Source organism: Hypomesus transpacificus, chromosome 26, assembly GCF_021917145.1.
Source record: "Hypomesus transpacificus isolate Combined female chromosome 26, fHypTra1, whole genome shotgun sequence".
NCBI lineage: Eukaryota > Metazoa > Chordata > Actinopteri > Osmeriformes > Osmeridae > Hypomesus > Hypomesus transpacificus.
In genome coordinates, this window is record NC_061085.1 from 8143772 (window position 1) to 8164466 (window position 20695).

The 20695-nt window shown below is 48.6% G+C and overlaps 3 protein-coding genes across 4 annotated transcripts; 1 reads left to right on the top strand and 2 right to left on the bottom strand.

Annotated features, from left to right (window-relative positions):
* Positions 1 to 436: 436 nt before the first annotated feature.
* On the bottom strand, positions 437 to 6668 carry hdgfl2 (HDGF like 2). Of its 2 annotated transcripts, none has more exons than XM_047049532.1 (16): positions 6411 to 6668; positions 5690 to 5766; positions 4958 to 5096; positions 4589 to 4777; positions 4380 to 4502; positions 4177 to 4245; positions 3882 to 4059; positions 3686 to 3767; positions 3210 to 3507; positions 2947 to 3098; positions 2664 to 2731; positions 2396 to 2466; positions 2130 to 2231; positions 1774 to 1870; positions 1504 to 1624; positions 437 to 1406 (listed from the first exon to the last, which is right to left on the bottom strand). In XM_047049532.1, exons 1-16 carry the CDS (start codon positions 6480 to 6482, stop codon positions 1307 to 1309), a joined length of 1938 nt encoding a protein of 645 aa, XP_046905488.1. In that variant the 5' UTR covers positions 6483 to 6668; the 3' UTR covers positions 437 to 1306. The 2 variants fall into 2 exon arrangements, with proteins under 2 accessions (XP_046905488.1, XP_046905487.1); XM_047049531.1 differs by having other exon boundaries at positions 1723 to 1870.
* Positions 6669 to 7185: 517 nt separating this feature from the next.
* ubxn6 (UBX domain protein 6) lies at positions 7186 to 10714 on the top strand. Its single transcript, XM_047049617.1, has 11 exons — positions 7186 to 7400; positions 7782 to 7936; positions 8136 to 8200; positions 8313 to 8441; positions 8599 to 8696; positions 8793 to 8868; positions 8980 to 9064; positions 9348 to 9567; positions 9742 to 9872; positions 10142 to 10287; positions 10469 to 10714. The coding sequence occupies exons 1-11, from the start codon at positions 7318 to 7320 to the stop codon at positions 10592 to 10594; spliced, it is 1314 nt and encodes a 437-aa protein (XP_046905573.1). The 5' UTR covers positions 7186 to 7317; the 3' UTR covers positions 10595 to 10714.
* A 2599-nt stretch (positions 10715 to 13313) lies between these two features.
* On the bottom strand, positions 13314 to 20550 carry chaf1a (chromatin assembly factor 1, subunit A (p150)). The gene is made up of 16 exons (XM_047049498.1): positions 20212 to 20550; positions 19372 to 19422; positions 18614 to 19248; positions 18374 to 18430; positions 17930 to 18174; positions 17695 to 17776; positions 17446 to 17514; positions 16916 to 17136; positions 16599 to 16764; positions 16134 to 16214; positions 15775 to 15879; positions 15035 to 15281; positions 14304 to 14445; positions 13855 to 14179; positions 13663 to 13753; positions 13314 to 13562 (listed from the first exon to the last, which is right to left on the bottom strand). Exons 1-16 carry the CDS (start codon positions 20282 to 20284, stop codon positions 13447 to 13449), a joined length of 2706 nt encoding a protein of 901 aa, XP_046905454.1. The 5' UTR covers positions 20285 to 20550; the 3' UTR covers positions 13314 to 13446.
* Between the last annotated feature and the right edge of the window lie 145 nt (positions 20551 to 20695).

Genomic DNA, 20695 nt, shown 5'->3' on the forward strand with positions numbered 1-20695 from the left:
GGATTCTCATAAAGAATCAAGGAAATGAATTATGACTGGTCAGTCAGTGCAGTTTAAATAACGCATACGAGTCACGTTCTCTAAAGTAATGACATCTAATAATTAATGTATTAAATTGACTTGCTTGCCTATCATACATATCCTTCAGCTTCCACATTAAACATTTTATAAAAAAGACTGACATGTTTTGCAAAGCCACTAGTTAAGGAGACGGACTTTAAAAACGTGTTGATAGTTAATAAAATCAGTAACTTGCTTTGTCTGGACTTGTATTACATACTATTATTATACCGAATAGCCCTGCGGCACATCTCATGATAAAAACAAAAGAAAATCTCTGCAGTGTAGGCCTATGGCTCTGAATAAGTCTGATCTCACTTCTGAACACCTGTTTTCCACGCATCATCAACCAACCACCAGTCAAACTCAAAGAGTGTAGGCTTGGACCAACATGCTGAGATTTTAATTAAAGTCTCAACTAAATGATACAAATGATTTTACCAATTTACATAGCACTAAAAACACTTTTATTGTATGTTCAACAAGCAAATGTTAAATGGGCTTCAAAGAAATGGGATCTGAATAGCGTTTCCACAACTTGCTACAATATTTCATTAAATCTGTACATGTTATTCAGTTAATTATGAAAGTTACTGAAAACAGATGTTGCGGGAAGACCAGATGGTAAGGGATATAATTCCACAGAATTCAGTAAGTAGAGAAGTAGAAGTGTCTGATGCTGAAAACACACTAGTTATATAAAATAAAAATAAACGTTGGTGGACCTCAGTTGGAAAACATTTGAAGTGACTTCATTCAATGGCTTAATAATTTGTGGTGGAGACAGAATGAACAATGAACCGGATACAAAATGAACCCAACAAAGACAGACATAAAGCACTGCTCCGTTTCAAACATACCATCTCAAACACAAACACACTCACACAAATAGCCTATCTTCGATAAAGCATAGCCAACGGATTCTTTAACTTTCACGATAACACAAAAATGTTCAAGCTAAAACATTCATGACTTGCAGTGGCTCCACCTCTCTCTCCCCTCCAACATTCCTGTCAGAAGTGCTAAAATGGATTCTCTCAATATACAATATGAAAGACCAAAGTTAGAGTTCATGAGGGAGGAAATAAAAAGTAAGGTATTGTGGAGCAAGACAAAAATCGGGGGCCGGGCGTCGTAGAAAAAAGAAAACAAAAATACAATTGAAAAACGACAGAGGTCAGCGCAGTATCAGACAAGTGAGCTTTCCTTTCGGTTGTTTAAATCAGTTGTGCTGCTCTGTGTGTCTTCAGCTCTCTATCGCAGGCAGTCCGGACTCTGCCGAGATGGTATGGTGGGGGGGTTCATCAGTGTATATCTGCTGTTCTGGTGGGCTGTCTGGACTAGGCCTGGGGGAGAGAGAGGACACAGCCCATCAGACCGAGCTTTCGTTCCGGTCTACGAGGAACAAAAACAAGCATTTGCACCCAAGAATGTCATGTTCACCTTTTGGGACTTGGTGCCACACGGTCATTGTCCTCGTCCTCGACGGGGGACTTGGGGTCGTCCTCCACATTAGAAGCGTCTTTTTTCTGGAGTTCGGATTCTCCATTCACAGGTGTCGGGTCTGACGAGGGGGGAAAAACCAAACCAAATCAAATGCTAATGCTAATTCCAACAGCGTGACAGCGTCTGTTGGCGGTGACTTTTTAACACTACAATCACCTGTGGTCTCTAAGTCCTTTCCATTATCTTGTTGCTCTGTTTTAGGTTTACCTAACACTTCTGACTTGCCCACGAACTGCAGTTTTAGCTTGTTGTAGACCTCGCTGGCCTTCACCATAACTGCATTGCTGGCTTTGTACCGTCGTATCTGCAGAAAAAGTCAGTAAGTTAAGTTAGACAAGATTACTATTCAGAAACAAATTAAGTTGTAAATACAGCTCATGTTGCCAGGTCATAAATGTGATCATAAAAAATTATGTTAATTATTTGTCATGTTAATTATCAGCGGACAATTTTATTGAAATCAACAAACAGGGAATAAATTCGAACCTTTGACCTCTTGACCTGCAGCAAAATGCACTACCACTGAGCTACACCTATCCCTCGATCATGGATGTGTCAGTCACCTTTTTGAGCGTGGCGATGACATCCGAGTTCTTCTGTAGAATGTGGCTGGTGACCTGCACAGCCTCGAGGTCAGCCAGGGCCTGTAGACAGCGCTCAATGTCCTGTCAAACACACATCACATCCACAAGCAGTCACAGGTCACATCCATCACGACCGTAGGCGTCAAACCACTTTTATCGAGCCGTTGATCTCGTCTCGGCGTCACGGTAACTGTTGGCACGGTAACCGTTGGTTCGCGAATGGAGCTTTGTTATAAACCACTCACTGGGTTGTCCACCTTCAGTGCAAACTTGATGTCAGTATGAAGCTTCTGGAGTTTCTCCTCTGGGGTCGGCTCTACAAGCGAAGACATGAGTGGAGACAGAGTCAGGGCGATGGAGAGCACTGTTATCACCACTCTCTGGGATCTGTGTATCTAACTGTCCCGGGGGAAGTTACATAGTGTATGCAAATCCGTTTCCACAAGGGACAACGGCAGGCCTCTCGGCACGGACAGATGTGGTGTTTTGAATTGAACATTTGAAAGCACTGACCCTTTTTCTTCTCTACTTTCTTCTCAGGGGGCCTCTCTGGTTTACGCTTGGGCTTGTCAGGCTTGGACCTGAGGGAGAGAGAGAGAAAGAGAGACAGACAGAGAGAGAGAGAGAGACAGAGAGACAGAGAGACACAGAGAGAGATACAGAGAGAGAGAGAGAGAGAGAGAGAGAGAGAGACAGAGAGGGAGCTCAGCGATCTGTGCACATTCATATTTAATGAAGGCTGCATCTAATGAGATCTTCCCCCTGGTCTTTGTCTGGTTCCCCTGCATGTACTCACCTCCCTCTGGACCCCCTGTCCTCTGATCGCCGGCCTTTCTTCTCCTTCTCCTTCCTGTCCCTGCCGTCCTTCTCCTTCCTGTCTCTCCCATCCTTCTCTTTCTTCCCTCTGCTTTTCTTCTGGTTGTCTGAGCGCTTGGCAGATTTTTTCACCTGCAACGGCGCCAGTTTATTCAATCAATCGAACACAATCGAAAACAAAAATAAACAAAGGCAAAATGGCGAAATAGGAAGAGTTGGCTTCGTCCCCCGCCCACGGCTTACCTCGGAGGTGGGGCCGGAGTCGGAGTCGGAGGGGGCGGGGATCGGGGGAGGCGGGGGCTTCTTGGACTTCTTCAGCGGGTGATCGTCCACGCCCTCGTCCGAGCTGCTGCCGCTGGCGCTGCTGCTGCCCCGCGCGCTCTTCTCCTTGTCCTTCTTCCTCTTCTCCTCCTCCTCCTTCTCCCGCTCGCGCAGTCGCCGCAGCTCCTCCGCCTCCTCCTTCTTCCGCCGCTCCTCCAGCTCGCGCCGCCGCTCCTCGTCCCGCTTCTTCCACTCGCTGATGCGGTCCGGCTCGCTGTCGCTGCGCGGGGGAGGGGGGGGGGGAGAGAATCAGGCTCGTGCTCAGAACACACGCACGGCTGACGCTGCTGTTTGGTCGCATTCTAGTTTTAGGTCACGTCTACTTAAAAAACAACTAATTGAGCTATTATCATCATTAACAAATCATCATCATCATCAGTCACATGATCAGCACTGACCTGTCGCTGTCTGAGGAGGAGGACGGTGCTTTGGCCGGAGCAGGTTTGGCTTTCCGTCCTTTTGGCTTCGGGGGCGGTTTTTCTGTGGAGGAGCAAAGGTCGGAGGACAGGAGGTGTTACCACGGTGGCAAACACGAAACACGAGCGATTCCCCAGAATCAAAGAAAACGAGGGGTTGCTAGGGAACCAGGCTCACCTTTCTTCCTGGCCTGGGGAGCCTTCCGTGGAGGCGGGGCTGAGTCAGAGTCCGATTTGGAGCCGGACTGGGATTCGGATCCAGACACGGCGGGCCGCGGCTTGTCGTCGTCCTCGGAGTCGCTCCCCGCTCCTTTACGATCCGACTGGGAGGCGGAGTCAGAGCCCGATGTGGCCTTCTGGGGTTCAGAGGGGGGAAAAAAACACGTAATGAGAGGGAAGGCAGGGAATGTGAAACGGCTTCGCCATCCAGCTTTCCATGGGTCACGTCTGAAGGCTGTCCCCCCTCTGCCCACCTTTTTCTTCCCTCTGCCTCCAACCTTTTTCCCAGCCCTGCCTGGTGCCTTCTTCTCTGGAGTGAAGTCCTGCACAGGGTCACACAGAGGAACCCAAACACACACACACACACATTTCTCATTAGAAGACACGGAGGGTGGAACAGTCTGGATCCAACATATGGAGTTTTTTTGTGTGTGTGTTTACATGTGAAGGTAGTGACCTGGTCGCTATTCTTCCCAGAGTCGGAGTCGGAGCTGGGGGACGGGTCTGGGTCAGAGGGGGAGCCACTGTCCCCATCCCTGTCACTGGACGAGCCACGCGCTTTTTTGGCAGGAGGGGGCCGCTAGATGAGGATATTAAACGGAATAATTTAGTGTTCGGTGTTAAGACGGGTCGTTGGATTTGTCACGACGCTGACGAGGATATTACCTTTGTAGCGGGGGGTTTCCTTTTGACTCCTCCCCCTCCTCGATCCTCACTTCCTGAATCAGAATCAACATCACTTCCTGTGTCTGCCTTCCGGGGGACGACTGCTTCTTCATCGTCATCATCCTCATCACTTCCTGGGCCTTCTCCTGCCACCGCCTCATTACCTTCACTGTCAGATGAGCTGGCCGGCTGGAAAGTCAATAATAAACAGTGTGTCCCCTCAGTAAACAAAGACCTAGGTTAGTTGTGCGCTGATGAAACACAGGAAATGGGCATTCAATCATTTGAGCTGAAAGGGGGAAGGTCAGTTAGAGGAGGCTTTTTTGGGGGGGTTCCACAGGATGGAGGGAACTGATGCGATGAACTTACAGCTGGGGCGCTGTAGGACGCATGAGGGTTGTTCTGGATTTCCCACAAGCCTTCGTTGAAGCCCTTCCGCTTATTGGGCTTCCCATAGCGCTCACTGTACTTTTCGTAGGCAAAAAGATCCTTTGCAGCAAGGAATGCACTGGAAAGAAAGGAGAAAGAGGAAAGATAAATGCAAATAAATTCCACATTTGAATCCAACCTTTTTACGACCATTCGCCTAAGGGTGAATGACAATACAAGTTAGACATATTCCTGAACTCTAACCCCAAATGTTATTTATTGATGAAGTCAACAAACTGAGGTGGCATGCCACCTAGTGGGTGTTTGTAAATAGTGCATCTACCGTCTTGCAAAACAAACGCAGCAATGATTTATCCAAAACAAACCATTCTAACATGGACACATGCAATTCAGATGACCGTAGGGTGGTTTGGTTGTAACTACAATGTACCTTACAAGATATAATCAGGCACAAATGACATCCTCACCGAATAACAACGAATGCATAAACAGCATACCACTGATACATAAGTAAGGAAAACATTATCTCCAAAATACAAATAACTATGTATGCAAGACTATTTCTAATAGAAACAAAACATCAAGTAAGGTCATCTTCAATAATGTAAACGTTATTAATTCATTAGTTTAAGGAAAACTGCGACAGTGGACACTGGTCTAACTCCATCCAGAGAGAAATGATCTCAGTTTTAAAAGATAAGCAGCACTTACGTCTCATGAGTACCAAAGAAGAAAATTGGTATCTTATTTGGGGGTGGTTTCACTGCCCCTTCCGCCACATCTTCAATCTGTGAGACAGAGACACATGGGTTATATTGTTAGGTTAGACCTAGAAGGTTTCATCGTTGTACAGTTTCGACGTTTAGATTGTGTGTAACTACAAACTAATTATCTCGAAAGTATGTACCTAGGAAATTTTTCTCCAGCACTGGCATCAATTTGCTATCAAAAATGGTGCTCAATATAATTCATTGACTTTTGAACCCAGACATAACTATATACAAGGTTGAAAAATCGCTTTAAAGAGCGCAAACTAAATATCCTTAGGGAGATTGTCATGAATAATCCGAACGATCTAGAAAGTTACGAATCAACTATACTTTGTCTTACGTGGAACAGTTTATGGCTGACTAGCAGTTACAAGCCAGCAATCATATCACTGCCTGCAACGTCATTTTGAATAGCCTTCAATGCTATCCTTTCTTAGTTTCACGTCATATTACAGCCATTATAGATGCCATGCATATTGATTCCTACATCATCACACAACCATAAACATTTTCCAAGAACGGGGGCAGGAGGCTGGTTGAATATCCACGTCAGGCAGTGCCTGCCAAGGATGCACATCGAACCTCAAGCGTCCTGGCTAAGCAGTGGCAGTCGGCACAGCCGCCCACCCCCTACTCTCAGGGTTACTACTGTGCAAGCTTACCCTGGCTGGCCAGTGGGGGTACCCCTTCATTTTGGCGAAGACTAGGTCTCCAGGCTGGAAATTGTGCGGCATTCTTCTCCTCTTTGCACCGGATTTCCACTTCCGCTAAGTATGGAGTTATTTGTGTCTTTATCCTTGCCCGTTTTCAGGCCGACACAAAACCTGTAAAGATGAAGTTAGCTAGCTAGCTACCTATCAAGCTAGCTTCACTACAGCGCGAGACGAGGCGGCCAGTTCCAGATGGACAGCTTCCGCTAATTCTGATTACCAAGGCGGAAATCCCTCCTACAGGCATCTGTAATTGGTTGGACTTCCGTCATTCAATTTTTTTTAACCAATGGTATTCTCTAAAGTGTACACAGTTAATTTCATATATTTTTCAGAAACACACATTGATTTTAACATTGTAAAATATAACATTTAAATGCTCTGTTGAGTTTTAACATTATGGGTAATACAACCTCTCTTGATGACTGGTTCCTGTCGTAAATTAACAAGAAAATAACCGTTTAATGAGCAAAGAACCTTGCACTTTCCAGACGTTTGAAACCATGATACTACACATGAATTTGTATTATTCTCATATGTTTGACTTTAATGACGATACATATTTACAAGTAAATTGGGACACACATCTATAATGGATTTATCTTTACATTAATGTAAAAAAAAATGTCTACATTAAAGTACTCTGCTCAGTTGGGGCATAATCAACAAAACCACAAGAGGTCGTTGTTTGAACTCTACCGGAGTAAAGTACTGTCCCTGACTTCCTTTTCCGGTTTCTATGTAAACAATTTTTGTACAACTAGCAACCCAACTGTCACAACCTCCCTGGTCACAATTGAAAATAACCGATTTACTTGTATTTTTTTGCGGGAAAAAAATCTTCTGACATTATAAAGAAATGAAGAAGTTTTTTGAGGACATTAAGAAAGACGTCAAATTCAAATCGGCAGGACCTGGAAAGAAACTCACAGAAGACTCCAGGTATTGTATCTCTCGAAATAAACTTTCCGCTTAAGCATAGAGATGTACAGTTGTGTAAAAATGCTAACAAGATACCATGAACTAAAGATGCGTTTTGAGAGCACTGTCTGAAATTGTATTTAAAGCATAGGCTTACTACTTAGCTACCCAGCTTGCTAGCCAATTACCTAGTGGTTAGATAATCACTTCTGTTCAAGTCCCCTTGGTCTTGTAGGGTTATTGTCGCCCTCTCTGAACAGCTTTATGTCAAGCTAAGACTTCTGTATTATCTAAAATACTGAGTTAACTAACGGTGTGGATATGAACACCATATTGCATCCCGAAATGCGAACAGGCCCACTTGGTTAGAGCTAAGATCAATCGATTCTCTGCTCTTCACAGTTCCAAACCACGAGCAGTGCAGAGCAGCGGCACTTCCAAGTCGCGACAGACTCCCACGGATGGTGCCCAGAGGGCAGGGGCTGCAGCCTTGGCCAGGATCGACCAGCAGCACCGCCCTAAAGCCCCGACCTCACAGGATGCGATAAGAAACCAAGGTGAGATAGGTTGTCCCCCCTCGCTCTGTATAGTTTATAATAACTCTTACACTTGGTCGTTGTATAAGCCATATATCTATTTGCATAACATTTTCCACTGAAATACATACATTATCTAGATATCCTATCCTACATTTCTGACGCAAACAGGAATTAAAACGGATTGTGGACTATAACGAGCGGATTTTTTTCTCCGTAGTGAAGAGAGAGTTGGAGGCAGAGGCTGCAGCAGCTGCAGAGAAGTTGAAAGCTGTAGCACTTGAAGTAAGTTGATAACATCCGTTACAAATACGTTATGAAGAATTGCCAAACAGCATTGAGCTATGTATTATTGTGAATAACCTGTCAAAAAAATTATAACAATAATCCATTTCAGGAATCCAAAGTGGCAGTTAAGGATCCATCGTGTTTCTCAGTGTCGGGCGTTTATTTCACGTGCCCACTAACTGGAGCCACTCTGGCCAAGAATGAGAGAGAAGTGCACATTAAAGAGGCCATCTTCATGGTAAGTTCGTGTTGTTGTTCGTTCTAATGCGTTACAGACATGAATATTACATGACGTTTTTTGACACGCGACAAGAATGTACGTACTTCCGTTCTGACGGTTAAGTGATGAGCTGCAAGTTAGCGGCTTATCGAAAGCGTTTGACTGTGTCTTACAGAGGTTTGAGGAGGACCCAGTGGAAGCCTCCATTATGATGCTGCATACCTTCAACAAGGACAGAGAGAAAGTAAAGGTTGCAGTGGACGTCATTAGCAAGTGAGACACAGGACTCACAACACAGTTCCACATTTAGCTCCTAAGAAAGGGATGTGTCTTGATAGACTCTCATTGTGTGTTTTTTAACCCCTTCAGATACATTGAAAACATATGTAAGAATCCCACAGAGGAGAAGTACAGAAAAATCAAGCTTAGCAACAAGGTCTTCCAGGTATGATAATAAAATGACAACAAAATGACTAAATACATATAGTAAAAACAAAACAAATCTTACTTTATTACTAAATGTACATTATACAAGTCTTGTTTGGGTGTGCTTCAGGAGAAGGTGAGGAATGTAGATGGCAGTCTGGAGTACTTGCTGGCCTTGGGATTTGAGAGTGTCATGCTGCCCGTGGAAGGACAAGGTGAGGCCACGTGTGTTTAATGGTTATTTTCTGCAGGGGAGCATCCAAAACCTCAGTGATGAATGCAGTCAATCATCCGGCCGCACGGGATATTTATGATCTGAATTAGGCCCGTTGTGGAGCTAGGGCCCAGTGCTAGGAGTGAACTTATATGTTATGTTATGCCAGGTTGCTTTGCGTTGTCTTGTCCCAAGAATTTCAGTGCCCAGTCTGACCATGTGTTGTTCTGTGCACCTGTCAATAAAAACTTTAAACTTTTATTCCCCCCCCCCCCCCCCCCCAGAGGAGAGCGAGGAGTTCCTGCTGCTTGGGGAGCAGAGCCCCGAGGCCCTGGAGGAGATGAGGGACAGGAGGGATCGTCTGCAGAGGGGAGAGCCGGTCCGAGCCCAGCTGGACCGCCAGATGCAGGCCTTCAGGCCCTCCCCCAACGCCACCCGCTTCGAGCTGCCTCCAGAGTTCTACAACCTGACGGCCGAGGAGCTTAAGAAGGAGCAGCTGCAGAAGTAGGCGCCGGCTGATGATGTCACGGCCTGATGATGTCACGGCCCGATGATGTCACTGAACTCACACAGCTGTACTTGGGCGCCAGGTTGAGGAATCTCAGGGGATATCAAGCCTCACGTCTCACTGCTGCTGTGTTACATGTCCCTCCTCGTGTGTGTGTGCGTGTATGTCAGGAGCGAAGTGGTGGAGAAGAACGCCATGCTGCGCACGAAGGCCATGCGAGAGCGAGAGGAGCAGAGGGAGAGGAGGAAGTACAACTACACCCTGCTGAGAGTGCGGCTGCCCGACGGCAACCTGCTGCAAGGTCTGTGCCCCGCCTGTGCCCCGCCCCCGACACCTCCGGGACCAGAACACAAGGTGTGTGTGTTCGACTTCATGCAGCCCCGGCGTCACCTGCAGCCGCCTGCAGCCCGGCTGACTTGAAGCAGCCAATGGCATTCTCAGCTTCAAGGAGCTGCATGAAGTGGAACACACCTACAGAGACGAGCGATGCAAAACAACCACCACATCCTGCCCCCGCCCCCCCACTGGCTCGTCAGGGAGATGTCTTACCTCCTCTCCTGCTGTTCTCAGGGACCTTCCTGGCCTGGGAACGGGTGGCCGCGCTCTTCCAGTTTGTGCGGGAAGCCCTGGTGGATGGCTGGCCGTTCGATCTCATAGCGCCTGGAGGACTGAAACTCCGTGAGGACGAGGATGTGGCTCTTAACGAGTGCAGCTTGGTAAGCAGAGAGACCGCAGCTGTCCTCGCAGCATGTGTCGAGCTTGAAAAAGGGTTGCCTCGGGGGGGGGGGGGGGGGGGGTAAATGTGTCCGCTAAAGTTGAACACGTTATTATTCCTCGTCTATGAGCGGCAGCCGTGCTTGGCCTGCTGCGTCAGCGTTGTGGTGTGTTCTCTCTCAGGTTCCTACCGCTCTGCTGACGTTCTCCTGGGACGCGGCCGTGCAGCAGGACATTGCGGCCGCCGGGGGGAAGGGCCCGGCCATCCTCAAGCCCCAGCTCCTGGAGAACATTCGGACGCTCAGCTGAGCGGGCAGGCCTCCACGGTCCACCGGGCCTCCCGAGTCATCGCCCTCCAGCACACACACCCTGCGGAGCACTTTTTTACTCCTCCTTTCCCTCTTTCCTCCCAATCTCTCTCCTCCCCTCCCCCTCTCTTACTTCCCTCTCCTTCATCCCTCCCTCTCTCCTCCATGTCTTCTCTCTCTCCTCCCTCCCTTTCTGTCTTCCCTATCTCTCTCCTCTGTCTCCTCCCTCCCGCTCTCTCCTTCCTCTCTCTCTCCTTCCTCTCTCTCTCCTCGCTTTCTCCTCCCTCTTCTCTCTTTCTCCTCCCGGAGGCTGTAGAAATGAAATCCATTCAGGGACTTGCCAGCAGGTATTCTCCTGAGGAAGGAGAAAGACAGATGACGCCACCCAGTGTTTATGTTGAGTTGTTTTTCCCCTGAATGTACGTACAGAGACCTGAATCTGTGAAAGTGCTCCCTTGTCGTGACAGACCTGTGATTAGGTAGTGTACCTAGAAGGGGGCGGAGGTCCATGTTGTAACTCTGTCTGGGTCTCCATCCTACCCTGCTTTCATATGCATCCTGCTTTCACAATGACGCCTGACAGATAACAGGGCTGTACTGTACTGGTTATACACTTTGGAGGAAGTAGCCTAGATGTGGAAGTCAGACCTGAGTCAAATAGCAATTTACTTCAAACACAGATAGTTTAAAAATACTATTTGGATCAGGTCTATTGTAAAGCAGACTGTGTTTCAGTGGTAGGAACTGTCACAATTCGATAGGAACTAACGAGATGTTCGAGACTGAAGAAACTCGACTGTCAGGCTTTCTCTTGTATTTGTGACTCCAGCTAAAAGGCCATGTTGTGGTTCAAAATATTTAGCTTAGGACTAATCCTGTAATCTTCTATTTGAGATCACAAGCACTTTTAAAGGAACCCTCAATTCCCAAATATGAATATGGGGGAAATGCATGTTTGATCTGCATTTAGGCTGCCATGTTAAACTGTTTATCTGATCAGATGTCCGTTTGGGCTTGCTGCTAGACTGTAACCTGCCAACCCTGATCACATTGTAATGTATCTCGTTTGACTTAAGCAGCATGGGAAGTCAACTGTTTGATAGCTGGTGGTGTTGAGGTCCTTTCAAGCTCTTGGTATTTGTGTAAAATGCATTTGTTGTGAGACTGACCTGAGCAGCGTCCAGAACCTTCTCTACTGTCATCAGAAACTGTACACCTCAACACAGTGTGATCACATGGTAATTGACAAGTCCTCACCTCGTTTCCCTTGTGGTGGGGGCTGTGGCAAGCATGGTTTGTTAGTGTTTTGGAGGGGGAGGGAGGGGTGGTGTCGTGGCTGTGGATGGCTGGGATGATGACCTACCTCTCCTCACAGTAACTGTCCAGCTCGTCTCACAGCTACATGCACACAGCACATCCTAGCAGCGTCTGTCAGCACCTCTCAGATCAGCAGGACATCCACGGCATTCCCCAAACCCACTCCTGGGCCTCGGCCATGCTCCGCGAACCGGGGAGACGGAAACATGGAACCTGTCCTCGATAGTTTGGTGTTCAGCATATTGCTTGTACCTGTCTATACCAATAATGGTACACAACTTAATCTCAGAGCTTTGATTTGTGCTGATCAGAGACGTTTTTGCAAAGCCTGTACACAAGGTATCTAATTTATGTAGGCTTAGGATTGACTTTTGTTTATTATTACCTTGTTTAGAATGATTACTGACAAAACACTAAACTTGTACTTGTGTTCTGTTGCTTTGTAACCCGCCTGTAATAAAGATACATGAAAATGGTCTAATCTGTTACATTATACACAGCATGTACATATAAAGAGCCTCATAGTTTAGGAATCTGACCACTGAACACCTTCATTACAGAAACAAGCTCATATGAAAGACGACTTCTTTCACAAGACACACAAGCTTCTTAAATCCCCAAATCTTTATTTTGTTCAGTCCAGTACCAACCTGCAAATGCTGCACATACCAAAATTGTATTTTTTTAAATAATGCTTTATTCAAATACAAACTAAGACATCCCTTGACCATATCTGCAAACGGCAAAAATAGAAGAGCATTCAAAACGTCTCTGAATGCCGCTGAAACCGAAAGGCAAATGGCAAAGAACACTCAACAGCCATTAACCATTCCACCTCTAAACCATTATTTAAAAAAAAATACAAAATGGCATCCTAGGACAGTACAGTGGGCTGTGGGTACAGCAGCCTGAAAGAGCCCCTGCCAGGTAGTCAACCCCAGTAGGGAAGATTTCTCAATGAGACGACTCGGGGTGACATGTTGGTAATGACATCCCAGGGTAGGGAGAGGGTAACAAAGAAAGGCATATAAAAGTGCATACATTTAATCATATCATTATTTAGTTTGAAGGAATTCAACCAGTTCAAGTAATTTAGAAGGGGAGAGAGAGAGGGGGAAAAAAAAACAACAGCAAATCCACATGTATAAAAGGATGAGACTGGGGCTGCGGTCCAGGAGCCACCCACCTCTCCCCCGATGTGAAGCCCAGAGTCTGATGAGACAGCAGGGGGAGGGAGGTCTGCAGAACCCCCCCTCCCAATCCTCCACACTTCCCAGAGATCCACACCAGCACATCTGTCCAGCCAACACAACCAACCAAGCCTGGATTGTGGATCATCATCAAAAAAATAAACCTCGCCCTTCAGTTTGTTGGCTCTGGTGGACGTCTCTACTGTTGACAAGGAACTGGGGACGTAATACTGAGTGGGGGAGGCATGATAGCCAACACCACCAGAGTGTGCTATCGTGATTAAAGACTTTGTCTGGTGACCCCCCCCTCCCCCTCCACACCCAGGCCTCGGGGTGGGGGCGGGCCTCAGGCTGTGGCTGGGGTGGGAGCAGGGCAGGGCAGGGCGGAAGCAGCTGTGTCAGAGGGGGTCACTTCCATCCGCTGGACGTCTTCTCCCTCGGCTGTGTCCACCCTGGAGGGTCCTATGAGAGAGGAAGGGTCAGTCCAGAGCGTGAGGTGGGTGGAGGGGGGGTGGAGGTGATCCTCTGGGAGGTGGTGGGGGGGGGGGGGGACGTGACTCACCGCTCTGCCTGTCGGAGACGATGACGCAGTCTGGGTCTTCGTCATCGTCCTCTGTGTCCGCCTGAAAGCCGTCTGTCTCCATCACTTCAGTCTGGGACAAGACGAGACAAGTCAGTCACCGGGACAGAAAACGAAACAACATGAACGCAGAAACTCTTAAGAAAAATAAACTCTCCAAAGCCAGTTTCCGACCTGCTCAGGGTCACCACACTTCTTCATGAACTTGGTGATGGACACGCATCCTGCGCTCTTCCTCTTGTTGGAGGAGGTGGGGGTGGTGGTGGTGGAGGAGGCCTGCGGGGTGGTAGGGGAGCTGCCCTGGGAGCCTGTGGCCACCCCCGAGGCCTCTTCCCTGGGCGTCTGGGCTCCGCAGGTCAGGTAGCTCCACTGGCAGGGCACGGGCAGGGCCTCCTGCTGGAAGCGGGCCAGGACGTCGGTGTGGACGTACCAGCAGGGCCTGTAGGAGGAGCGCTTCTCGTACACGGCGTTGGCCTTGATCAGACGCTTCAGACGGATCCTGGGTGGACGGGGGAGACGGGAGAGAGAACGTCACATGACCCTGGAGGAATTTACATTGACAAAAGCTCCTTCTGAAAATGTCCTTTTTCTCTGCGTGAGCTTTGGCCTGTGGCGACAGCTACCTGGTGGGGATGTCGGCGTCACTGGGAGGGCTGGACAGCATGGGAGAGGGAGCCTGCTGGCGGCACAACTCCTGGAACTCTGTGATGATCACCTTGCTGCTGTTGATGTTGCCGTGGAGCAGGGGCAGCAGCTGGGACAGCACTAGAGGGACAAGATGGAGGACTGACATCAACACCCCTCTCTCACGGCACAAATAGCTCACAATCTGGGCCTGCACTCATGTCTTCAGTGTTATGAGATTGTGTCCGATATTCAAATAACTCCAGCAACAGCATTGTCATTAAGCTGCCACAAGACAAATGGTACGTGGGAGACTAAAACCTGTTGACAGAAAACAACCTCCAGTAGTTGGAGTAAACACTCAGGCCCTGCTTGCAGAGGGGAGGCAGGGAAGGGACGCCTCAGGTCTGGACTTCTCAGGTCAGGGGCTCAGATGGCAGAGCGGTTAGGGAATCAGGCTACCAATCAGAAGGTTGCCGGTTCGATTCCTGGCCGTGCAAAATGACGTTGTATCCCCGGGCGAGGCACTTCACCCTACTTGCCTCGGGGGGGAATGTCCCTGTACTAACTGTATGTCGCTCTGGATAAGAGTGATAAGCTAAATGACTAAACGTAAATCGCTAGCATGCTACATCCTTGCTAGCATGCTACATCCTTGCTAGCATGCTACATCCTTACTAGCATGCTACATCCTTGCTAGCATGCTAACAAAAAGGTCCGTCAGACTCACGCTGCTCGTCGCGCTGGTGCTTCCTGGCGGGGTCCTCCGGGGTGCTGGCCTCGGCCCGGGGCAGGGGCTCCAGCAGGCACACGGCTAAGGGCTGGAAGAGCTCCAGGGGGGCTCCGTCCCCCTCCCACACGCAGCCCCTTACCACCGCCTCCAGCACCCGCACCCTCTTCTTAGCCATCAGCTCGTCCCACTCGCGGGCCTTCAGCCTCTGCCGCACCTTCTGCTTCTCCAGGTCGCCTCCACCCTCCTGGGGAGACAAGGGGTTTCTTATATACTATTATTATAATTAGACCCATACGCTGTTCTGATTGGTCCAGAGAAGTTTTAAGAAGTCCGCAAAACCGTTTGTAGACTTTTGAAAGTTCGCAGAGGTCAGCAAACGGTTGTACGGACCTGGAAACAAGCGGTTGCCTCGGAGATGTTGACAACATGGCGTCTGCTTTTTCATTTTTCTGCCAGATTATTGGCAGACTTTGGACAGGTCTGCAAACGCCTTTGTAAGCAGAGATTTGACCATAGGTCGAGGTCAACAAATGTTTTAATAAATCGAAGTCCGTATTGGCAGTTTGTTTCTATAAGGGGGCGGCGGTCAGAGGACGAAACGTCACGTCACTCGGCCTTTACTGTCGGCTCTGCTTTGCTGTTACAGCTTAAGCGGTTAGACAGAGGGGACTCTGGGTAAAGCAGCGCGACGCCGGAACGTTACGACTTGTTTTCGACGTGAACATCGACACGCATACCTCTTCCTCCACCAGCGCCCCCTCCCCGTCCGACAGGTAACCGTGGGGAACGAAGAAGCCGTCGTCATCGTCGTCGTCGTTCTCCCCTCCTTCATCGTCGTCATCCTGAGACCACAAACAGGATGTTGGGACCACAACATTGCACAATTAATAATGTGCAATATTTACACGGTTATCTATTGTATTTTATTTGCCTTTTATTGTATTCCCTCCGCACAGGAGTATAGTTTTAACATTTGGTTCATATGTGCACTCAGTCCGTACTGTTGAATGACCCCCCCAAAAGAAGTCTCATATCTAACAAGCGCTAACGGTGAGCGTCTCCAGATCAAACGTCCCGGTGGCCAGAGAACACGTACCCCCTCGCTGTGCGACAGCGACTCTCCAGGCTCCTCCTCTTCCCATTCGTCATCACTGTCCACCTCGTAGTCCAGCAGCACCTGCGGAGGGAGAACACCCGCTTCAAACTCCAGCAAAAAAACCTTCAAGCAAAGGCCTCGCACTCGCGCTCCGGCTCTGATGCTAATCAGATGGGGGTCAGGTGGCTGAGGGGTTAGGGAATCGGGCTAATAAATCAAAAGGTTGCCGGTTCGACTCCCGGCCGTGCCAAATGATGATGTGTCCTTGGGCAAGGCGCTTCACCCGACTTGCCTCGGTGAGAATGTCCCTGTACTTAATGTAAGTCGCTCTGGATAAGAACGTCTGTTAAATGACTAAATGTAATCTGCTAGCATGTTACAACCTTGCCTTGTCTTGTCTGAGGGGGCAGCGTGGGGTGATGTGAGAGCTCTGATGCTAATCCGCTAGCATGCTAACATCCTTGCCTTGTCTTGTCTGAGGGGGCATCGTGGGGTGATGTGAGAGCTCTTCCTGCTCCAGGTGCCCCAGTAGGCCGGACGGTGGTTCTCCCGGAACTGAAGCAGCTTCATGTGGCCGTAGCGCTGGCGGTCGGGGACCCCGTCTGGTCGGGGGCTCTCAGCCGTGCACTCCCTGCGGAGGAGAGGGGCAGGGAGATCAGAACGGGAACAAAAATCTCACAAAATAGTTCACAGAAAAGGAGAGAGCTGGAATTCTCTCTTCTCATCCCTGGTTAGGTAGAGCGGGGGGGGGGGGGGGCTGTGTGGATCCCGGCCGGCCGTACCTCATCGCATCAGCTTGTCTGGGCTTGGTTGGACCTGACCTGCCAGGCTCTTTACTGGTCCAGGCCTTCAGCAGCTTGTTGGAGTTTCCATGGGGCTTCTCCAAGCACAGGTCCAGCTCCTTCAGGACAGACTCGTCCACCTGAACACGGGTCAGGGGAGCCAGGCACATGTGCTCTTTGATCTCAAACGGGGCGAACTTTCCACAGGCGGACGCCAGCGTCTAGGAGGAGAACGGAAAGGGTTGTACAGTAAAAATCATTTAATGCTAGGATATACAGAGTGGAAGTTATGGGGGGGGGGGGGGGTGCATTTCTGGGCAAGGCTGTGCAGAGTGGAAGTTATAGGGGGGGTATATTTCTGGGCAGGGCTGCGTTGGGCCTTGCCATGAAAAGCACCCCCTGGTAATTGTGACGAGGAAAGTGTCTGGTGCTTAAAACCTAACTGTGGATACTCATACTAGTCTCCAAATCACATATCCAGTTCTGACCTTTATGCTTGATCTGATTGATCAGCAGGTTTTGAGCATTACCTTAGGGGCCAGCTGGGTCTTGGGTTTCTGCAGAAATCGAGTGATTTCTGCTTTCTCCGCTTTCATCCGCTGGGAACAGAGGGGGGGACAGACATTACTAGGTGATTCAGAGTAATGATCCATGGGCTGAGGATGATCAGCACAGAGCTGAGTCTAGACCAACCAAACAACAACAACAACAAATGCAACAAGTCGCCCCTCAGGGATGATGAAGATGGTCGCGACCGTACAGAGAAGAAAAAAACTCACATCTTTCTCTTCCTTCAACCGTTTCTCCTCCTCTTTCACCCTCTTCTCTTCTTCCTTCTTACGCTTTTCTTCAAGTTTGGCCCTAGCGCAACAATCACACCGAAAACATTCAGATGAACTTTCACTAAAGTGATGCCAATGTCACAAAACTAGCATGCCAAACAAAAAAAGTGTGTGTGTGGTGGGGGGACAGAGGTTGACTTAAACCTCAAACACTAGAAACTGGAAAACTCACTCTTGTTTTGATCTACGTTGCTCTTCTTTAGCCTTTAATTTCTCCGCTTTTTCCTTCTCCTCCTTCTCCTTTTTCTCAAGTTTTTCCCGCTCCTCCTTCTCCTTCCTTTCCCTTTTCTCCTTCTCTCGCTCCTCCCTCTGTTTGCGAGCCTCCTCCTTCTTCTTCTCTTTGGCAGCTTTGGCCTCCTCCCGCTCCCGCTCCCTCTGCTCGCGCTGGCGGACCCTCTCCTCCTGCTCCTGCAAACTCTGCAGACACAGGACATGACATCCCTCTCGTCAATGACAACACAGGAAATGACATCCCTCTCGTCCATGACAACACAGGAAATGACATCCCTCTCGTCCGTGACAACAGTGTAAAAGGAGAGGAGGGAGAAAAGTGGAGGGATTGAATGGGCAGACTTATGATAGCAGATATATAAATATAATATAGACCCCCTTTTACCTTGTGAGAGCGTCTTCGGACACTTTTCTGCCCAGTGTTGGGAGTGGTGTTTAGATCCTATTAAGAGAAGAAAAGTCGCATTAAGTAAGTTTACATCTGTTATATTGGGGGTATTTATACAAAAGGTTTCTTGGATCAAGGATGACAAGCGCTTGCAGAAGCACGAATCCACCAGAATCCAGATGATGTGCGTGATGTGTAAATGCTGCCACACGGGGGCTGGTTCAGAGGCTGACTCACTGTGGCAGGTGAAGCAGGCTCTGTGTTGGCCTGGTCCGGGGAGCTCTCCACGGCAGACATGGAGCTGGTGGAGGAAGGGGACAGCATGGACTCGTTTCCGTGGCTGGACATCTCAGCCTTCACGGGCTCCTCCTCTTCCTCGTCCTCCTCTTCCTCGCTGTCAGATCCCTGTGTGGTGTCGAGCTGTGAGGCAGATGCCGTGTCCATCTTTACTTCCTCTTCCACCTCATCCTCTTGTTTCTTTTTCGACATCCCACACTTCAAGGGGTCTGTCTTGGGTGTGCTGGGGACCTTTCCAACGCTCGGGTCTTTCCTACGTCGGTGGTCCTGGGTGGGGGGGCGGGAGACGGGAGTGGTGGGGAGCGGCTCGGGGGGATGACCGGAATCGCAGCTGTCCTCGGTAAGGTCCACGACCGAGCACTTGGCCGGGGACGCTCGGTTCTCTCGGCTCATGAAGCCGTCCAGAGGTCCGCGGCCATTGACCAGAGCGGGTCCGTGACACACGGAAAGCTGGGGGCGGTCCGATTCGTTCTCCCCGTCGGACGCCCCTGGGTCTGGGCAGAGGGGGGCTCGGGTTCTTTTGGGCTCACTGCTCTCCTTGGGCTCCGGGTTCAGACGCTTGAATGGAAGTCGAGCTGAGCAGGGGGTGATAAATAAATAAACTCTCAATGTCATTCAGTTTAAAATCATGTTTAGATCATGTACACTAGATCAGAAATTAGGTCCCTGACTGAGGCACTGACGAATTGTGGACTTACCCTGGACAAGCTTCTTGTTAGTCTTACTGGGTTTTACACCGCTAGCCATGGCTGTAAATAACAGAAAAGTTCATTTTATTTATTAAAAATATTGCTCCAATTTTTGTGACGGAAGTTGATGCTAAGTGCAAGATATATCACGTTTTGCATTGTGTTGCTAGATTTATTGTTATGACAAATCATTCAACAAAAGCTGGATCAACACAAAAATAAATGCCGATATAGCTTGTCAACCCCACATATCATCACAACTTTTGAAACTTAAATCCGTTTGATTTGAATGGTTTTATTTAAAAGCAACAACAGTAACTAGCTTGATGAAACTTAACTCTGCCGAAGCTAGTACGCTAACTCGGTCAGGGGTGTTTGCGTAGCGCTCCCGCCTTTCAGTAAATCACGAAAAGGCCAGAGCAAAGGCCCAGCAATGTCTGCAAGCTCCTCTGTCAGTCAACCAGTGCAATCTACCCCCGCAACAAGCCAACAGCACCGGCGGAGGGTAAAGACATCAATATTTCTTGCACCAACTACCACGTACTACGCTATCGCATGTAGCTCTAAACATTACTGTGGCATGATTATCACATGACGCAGCCTAGTGGGTAGTTTACATACATGTAAGATAGCTACATGGTTCTGAACCTGCGCCGAGTAACAGCAAGCTAGTTAGCAAAGCAGCTAGCAAACAAGCTATTACTAGGAGTAGACTTGATGTTGTTATTACTTAATGGCCATTCAAATAGATAATGATAGTATTCTGCATATTACTACCTAACTTACGACAGGACATTTCATTATAAGTTACATAAACACAAGAGCCATCTTAGCAGCTGGATAACTTGCCTCTTCTTCGTGGCGTAGAGGCTAAATGCCCGTCCAAGGATGGGTCTTCCGCCGCTAGCATCACCACCACCATGCGAATCTCCCTTCACTTCAGATATCCTTCAGCCGAAAATAAAACAATTGCGACGACTAACTTTACAATGACTTTTGGAGGATGCTTCAATAACAATAGCATACCACTTCTGTGTTAACGATATAACTGTGTATGCTTCATCACTATTTTTGCTTTTTCAATATAAAACGCTATCTTCCCGCATCCTCAAAAAGTTACCCCCATATCCACTCCTCTCCTCGCTGCCTGGTTCCACACAGCCGCGCGCCCCTCGGTCAGAATTGGCGGGAGTAAGTCACTTGCCGTAAACTCGTTCTCTCATTGGTCCAAACGCCTAGTGTCTCTGAGCACGTTGGCCTATCAGATCCTACCCTCGGAAGTCCTGTGCCCCTATGGGATTTTCTTAAGATCTAAGAGGATATAACTGGCGTC

Bases quoted from the DNA above. Each gene is read 5' to 3' on its own strand.
- hdgfl2 (XM_047049531.1), bottom strand. From the start codon at position 6,482: ATGCCGCACAATTTCCAGCCTGGAGACCTAGTCTTCGCCAAAATGAAG. The intron at 5,097-5,689 runs GTAAGTGCTGCT...CTTTCTTTCCAG, and splicing joins TTCTTTGGTACTCATGAGAC to TGCATTCCTTGCTGCAAAGG. The intron at 1,407-1,503 runs GTGAACATGACA...TCTCTCCCCCAG, and splicing joins GTGGCACCAAGTCCCAAAAG to GCCTAGTCCAGACAGCCCAC.
- ubxn6 (XM_047049617.1), top strand. From the start codon at position 7,318: ATGAAGAAGTTTTTTGAGGACATTAAGAAAGACGTCAAATTCAAATCG. The intron at 8,697-8,792 runs GTGAGACACAGG...TAACCCCTTCAG, and splicing joins GCAGTGGACGTCATTAGCAA to ATACATTGAAAACATATGTA. The intron at 9,873-10,141 runs GTCTGTGCCCCG...TGCTGTTCTCAG, and splicing joins CGACGGCAACCTGCTGCAAG to GGACCTTCCTGGCCTGGGAA.
- chaf1a (XM_047049498.1), bottom strand. From the start codon at position 20,284: ATGGTGGTGGTGATGCTAGCGGCGGAAGACCCATCCTTGGACGGGCAT. The intron at 18,431-18,613 runs GTGAGTCAGCCT...TTCTCTTAATAG, and splicing joins AGCCTGCTTCACCTGCCACA to GATCTAAACACCACTCCCAA. The intron at 17,777-17,929 runs GTGAGTTTTCCA...TTGTTGCGCTAG, and splicing joins CAACGTAGATCAAAACAAGA to GGCCAAACTTGAAGAAAAGC.